The sequence below is a fragment of the Polyodon spathula genome, chromosome 11, assembly GCF_017654505.1.
Source record: "Polyodon spathula isolate WHYD16114869_AA chromosome 11, ASM1765450v1, whole genome shotgun sequence".
Classification (NCBI taxonomy): domain Eukaryota; kingdom Metazoa; phylum Chordata; class Actinopteri; order Acipenseriformes; family Polyodontidae; genus Polyodon; species Polyodon spathula.
This window is the reverse complement of record NC_054544.1, coordinates 4,335,049-4,341,163: the sequence shown is the minus strand read 5'-3', so window position 1 is coordinate 4,341,163 and position 6,115 is coordinate 4,335,049. Positions and strand designations below refer to the sequence as shown.

General features: G+C 45.9%; 1 protein-coding gene across 5 annotated transcripts in view; it reads left to right on the top strand.

Annotated features, from left to right (window-relative positions):
- The window catches only part of LOC121323236 (E3 ubiquitin-protein ligase HECW2-like), a 43,160-nt gene extending 39,633 nt beyond the window's left edge, over positions 1–3,527 (top strand). For all 5 annotated transcript variants that reach the window (XM_041264167.1, XM_041264166.1, XM_041264168.1 and 2 more), the window contains 3 exons: positions 218–303; positions 396–508; positions 801–3,527. In XM_041264167.1, the coding sequence (XP_041120101.1) occupies positions 218–303; positions 396–508; positions 801–912 (311 nt within the window). In that variant the 3' untranslated portion in view covers positions 913–3,527. The remainder of the gene's footprint in view (positions 1–217; positions 304–395; positions 509–800) is intronic.
- The last annotated feature ends 2,588 nt before the right edge of the window (positions 3,528–6,115 follow it).

The window sequence follows — 6,115 nt, the reverse complement described above, 5'->3', positions numbered from 1 at the left end:
GAGGGAGGCAGTGTGGTTTAGTTGTTAGAGTTGAGGGAGTGGGAGGGAGGCAGTGTGGTCTAGTGGTTAGAGCTGAGGGACTGGGAGGGAGGTCATGTGATTCAATGGTTAAGAGCTGAGAGACTGGGTGGGAGGCAGGACTGGGTGGTCTAGCACAGCAGGTAAATGTCTTTCTCTCTACCCCATGTTAATAGAGCTGTGCTTGTCTCTTGTGCAGGTTACCATGACAGCCACATTGTGATCCGGTGGTTCTGGGCAGCAGTGGAGCGGTTCAATAATGAGCAGAGGCTCCGGCTGTTGCAGGTAGGCCAGCTGGAGGAATGTGTTGAACTGCTCTGTCTTGTGATCAGAACCCAGCGATGTGCAATGTGCTTTAATATCTCTCTCCTCCCCAGTTTGTGACAGGCACCTCCAGCATCCCCTACGAGGGCTTTGCTTCTCTGCGTGGGAGCAACGGACCCAGGAGGTTCTGTGTGGAGAAGTGGGGCAAGATTACCTCGCTACCCAGGTGAGCGGGCGTGAGAGAGTGCAGAGTGATAGAGGAGCTAAACCTGATCCTCACCTGTTTGTGTTTGTCAGGAGGAAGTGGGTAAGGGCAGAGCCGGTTCAGGCTGCTGCTGAGTCTTCACAGTTTTAAGAAAGTTTAATTTCCCTTCTACTGTCACCCTGTGTGGAGTTGTAATAGAATGAAAATCAATGCAGTGTCCTCACTAAGAGTGAAATGAACATGTGTGTGTTGTCCTAGTTTAAATTCCCTCTCTCTCTTCTCTCTCTCTGTCCCTCCCTGCCTCCCTCCTCAGAGCTCACACCTGTTTTAACCGGCTGGACCTGCCTCCCTACCCCTCCTTCTCAATGCTGTATGAGAAGATGCTGACTGCGGTGGAGGAGACGAGCACCTTTGGCCTGGAGTGAGACCCTCCCCACCCCACCTCACTTCACCCTGCCTCCCTGCCACACACTGATGGGTACCTAAGGATGCCTGGAGCTCAGCAGGGACATTCAGGATGGACCTTCCTGGAGGGGCGTCTGACAGGCTTCAGTGGAGGAGGGAGCTCTGGGGAAGAGGGGGGGGGGGGATTTTGGATTAACAAAGCCTGACCTCAACTGAGGAGCATAAGCCATTCTAAGAAAATATGGGATTAGGATGCAGGATTCAGGAGATAGGGTTTTGGATTCAGAAAGGGGGATTGGAAGACTGCTGGAGGGAATTCCTGCAAAGTCGTTGCTCCCAAGACCACTGTTCAGGAAGCTTGCAATACACTCAAGAAAAGACAAGCTGGGATTGGCTAGTACTGAAGGACACTCCTCTCTCCTCAATATCAACCAACTGGGAATCAAAGAACATACACCTCCACAAATCACAGGAGAAATGAAAGAAAGAATACACATATTTCAATATTTAAAATATGTATCTTTTAAATATTAAACACACACACACACATATATATACACACACAAAAATTAGTTATGAGTAAAGCTACCCTATTGACATGGTCAGGCGTATTATGATTTAATTATTATATATATATATAATATATATATATATATAAACAAAATTTTACAAGACTGGATAATCTCTATAGCTTTGAGCTTTGACACACACATGCACACGCACACACTGGACTGCTACTTGCATATAACCCTAGTACTATTGAATGTATATCATGAAACAATCCTATGTGAATGCTATCTGAAGGAATGATTTTATTTGGCTAATACCCTTACTGCACTGTACTGTAGAGGCCCCCTCCTCTGTCTCACACTGTGCTTTGCAGGTGTGTTCGAGGGGAGCTTACTCTGAGATTGGGGTCCTGAACTGTTTACCCACCGCACTTCAGATGATCATTTTGGACTTGGACTGACTCAAGGACGATCCTTTAGGATCTTTTACGTTCATTCCAGAGCATCCTTTCTTTTCGACTTTCCTCGATGTAACAGGTCACCCTCACACGCAGCGCCTTGCTCTTTTAAACAGTGACTGGCACTGCCCAGCAGCAACCCTGGAGGACAGATCACAGGGTCACCCCCAAGACTGTGCTCTCATTGCTGCTGCTGAAAGGTCTGGCGTCTCTGCACTGGCACACTGCATTTATTGTAGCACTTAAAAAAGAATGTTATGTTAGTAAGGGGTGTCCACAGGTTAAGTGGCTGAATGTTCTATTAATAGAATGAATTGTGGGTGTGGGTGTGGGTGTGGGTGTGTGTGTCTGGGAGGGGGTGGGTACACATGTAAGAAAGTCTCTGGTGGAATCTTCTATACAGGAAATGCGCTGGACTGAAGGGCAGGGGGGAGGTGGAAAACCTGATGATAGGGTCCCATTCCTCAAGGCCACACCCCCTCTAACAAGCTTTCTACATGCTTTAAAGAACTCTGTTTCTTTCTGTGAGACTCTGTTTGTGTATGTGTGTGTGTGTAAGTGCATCCCTGCTAAAGAATTGAGGATGTTGTGTGTGTGTGTGTGTGTGTATATACACACACACACACATCAATAAAGGGAGGGCAAAAATGACAGCACTGGATTAAGGAATCATAAATTATACTATACTGTAATGCCCTCACTAACATAGTAAAGTGAACACGCATGTGTATGTATGTATGTGTGTGTTTTCTGGTCAGTGGTTTGAGTGTCTCTGTATGCCCCAAAACACTGCAACAGTCTTCATCCTCTGCCTAAACCCCAGTACTGCTGCTCTCCTCATCATCATGGCTGCTTCACTGAACAATTGAACATTTGACACTGTAAAAAATATAGTGGTAGTTTTAGACTACAGATGCTGTAGATTCTTCTACTTCAGATTCAGAGCTGTGGAACAGGAATTCTATTGGCGCCTGTGCTCTCTGCTGAAGTGAATTGGTTATGCTGTACAGTTTCCACAGGATTCTACAGCGTTTAAACCATTTGAGTGCTATTTGGGTTCAAGAATGGCTAGTAGGTCTGTACTAGGACACTGACTGGTGTGTCTGTGGTAGAATGGGATCCAGTCACAGGGTTGTACTGTGAGATTACAGGAAGGGGTGCCAAAGCTAAAACAAGGACAAACTGGAAACACACGGCCACAATTCTACTGGAGCAAAACACTGCTCTGAACTAAGAGATTTCACAACTTAAACTGCATGATGAACAAAAAAAAAAACACTGAAAGAAAACAAACATAAATGTTAGAACTCAATAGAGCATCCCGGAGTATGAGCACTAAGACTACAGTCCTGGGTCAGGGTCCACAGTCAGGGTCCTGCCCGCTGGCCTGTGTGCTCAGGGTCCACAGTCAGGGTCTTGCCCGCTGGCCTGTGTGCTCAGGGTCCACAGTCAGGGTCCTGCCCGCTGGCCTGTGTGCTCACGGTCCACAGTCAGGGTCCTGCCCGCTGGCCTGTGTGCTCAGGGTCCACAGTCAGGGTCCTGCCCGCTGGCCTGTGTGCTCAGGGTCCACAGTCAGGGTCCTTCCCGCTGGCCTGTGTGCTCACGGTCCACAGTCAGGGTCCTGCCCGCTGGCCTGTGTGCTCAGGGTCCACAGTCAGGGTCCTGCCCGCTGGCCTGTGTGCTCAGGGTCCACAGTCAGGGTCCTTCCCGCTGGCCTGTGTGCTCAGGGTCCACAGTCAGGGTCCTTCCCGCTGGCCTGTGTGCTCAGGGTCCACAGTCAGGGTCTTGCCTGCTGGCCTGTGTGCTCAGGGTCCACAGTCAGGGTCCTGCCCACTGTCCTGTGTGTTCAGGGTCCTGCCCACTGGCCTCTAGCTGTGCATGTGCAATGTTCATGTACGCTGAACAGAAGGGAGTGGGGGAACACTCACACACCATGACCCACCATGCTTACTCGAGGGATTTAGCAGTAAGCACCTGCATACTATCAATCTCCAAAATGCTTTTTTAAAAATAAGAAAATACCCAAATGCTCTATGTGTAAATATCCAAATGGTGTGTGTGTGTGTGTGTGTCTATATATATATATATATATATATATTATATATATATATATATATATATATATATATATTTTGGTATAAAACGCCGTGAGAGCTACATGGTTTCCAAACGCCTACTAACGCTTGATTGCTGAAGGTTACTGCCAACACTGGGGTCAGCCACAGCAACATGGCATGTGGAGTTATGCTACCCTCATACAAGTTTATAAAAGTGTAAAAAGCACAATCAAAGCATGGGAAAGCCCAGAAAATTTTGAAAACTATAGGAAACGCATGGGACAAGCACTGGAAAACCGCAATATTAACATGCTAAACTATTATAAGGGTAGGGAGGAGCAGAAATGTGCTTCAGGTCCTAGAAAAGTTATTCTTTGAGGGCTGTGCGGAGTTATAATAAATCCATGAAACAGTGAATCATTTATTTTAATCTGTAAAGAAATATGCTTTGAAGCCATTATTATTTATTTAGTAGCTATAGTTCCAGATTTGCTCCTGCACTATCTCTATCTACCAACTGGAGTCGCTACTGCACATTTAAGGGCGCAGAAAAACGGTAATACAGTACATGGGATCATTACATTATCAAGATGGCCCCCTGTAGTTGTATAAACTACAGTATATTATAAACCTGTAATTTTTGTTACAGTCCTCATCATACAACAGCACATTTGAAATTGAGTGCAATCTAGTTTGGTCTGGAAGGGGATGACACGGTACCTCAGTGTATCCCAGTGTTGGTCAGTATGCTGTTACGTTCAAGCATGAATATTCACACAAAGCTCACTGTCGCCCCCTGGTTTTTGTTTACTTGTGTGGACATTAACCACTTCACTGCTGGAGAAAAGCATGCAGGGGGACTGTCTCCTCAATTCCAGCTGGAGGAGGGTTCAATGACACAGGTTGTGGTTTATGTGTAGTAAGGCATCTTTGATTCAGCCTGGGGTCTTGTGCTAGCCCCCCCTCTCTTTATAGTAAATAATCATTTTTTTAATATGAACTCTGATTTGAAATCCTTTGTTCTGGGTTGCTTTAGCACTGGGATAGAGATGTCACTGGTGTCAGATAGCCATACTATGCAAAGCTATTTCTCAATGACACAGCTTGATTGTAAAAGAACAAAGACTTTGTTTTATTAACTTGTTGGTTGCCAGCTCTGTAGGAGGTGGTGGTGAATCGCCTGGAGGGGGCAAGGGGGGGGCGTTTCACATCACTGATATTTTTTGTTGCCCCACGTAGTTGAATAATTCATTTTGGCAGGGGGGGTTAAACCACTCTGTATGGGTTGTGGCAGCTGCTGTATTGACTGTTCTATAGCCAGCACTGCACCTGAGTCAATGAGCAGGCATGAGCTGGTTCAGGACTCAGGGTTGACCCCCCCCCATCTCATTGTGCTCCTTTAAAGAATATTGTAACTGTCATGTCCAGGCTACAGTGAGGTTTGTATTCATGTTGCTATTACTCTGCTCGCCGGACAATTTATTTGCACCCTAGAGAACAACATGACTGAATTAATTTGAATTCATAAGCAATATGTTAGTGGCCTGGGTGTACAGAGCAGGCCCACTAATAAAATCACCTTTTCTACTGTCAGAGCCACAGCTGTCTTTGTGATCCTTATTCTTCTGATTGACTTCTGTTTTAATGGGTCTCAGAATGGGCACTAGTTCCTGAGAGGATCCAATCTTGACTGTGCTGTTTTAAGCCACTATCTTCAGCATCGCTTTCCCAAGCTGGTTTGCATGGGCACTGCTGCCAGACACACCCACACTGAAAGCAGCTCATCGGATTGTGATGAAACTTGTGTCTGTATCATATGCAATTGCACATTCTGGGGTTGTATGCAGGTAATATTTACTTGTTTTTTTGTGGTACTGTTGCTGCCATCTGTGATGTGTTTATATACACAGACCCCTCTGAGTTCACAGTGCTTTAAAGAGTGCAGTTTTGTATTACATGCATTTTAATGTTCATGAAACTCTTTAGTACTACCTAGGCTTCTTTAATTAACAACAGACTTCCTGTCTGGCACCTGTTTGTAGCTGAGTCAGATTCCAGGACACTGCCACTGTAACAAGCAGCTTCCACAGTGAAGCAGGGAACGACAGGCACTCCCTGCATTCTATAGATTAAAAAAAAAACAACTAGCTTCCTAGGATTTTGACAATAACCTATAGATAGATAGCTGTAGAGCACACC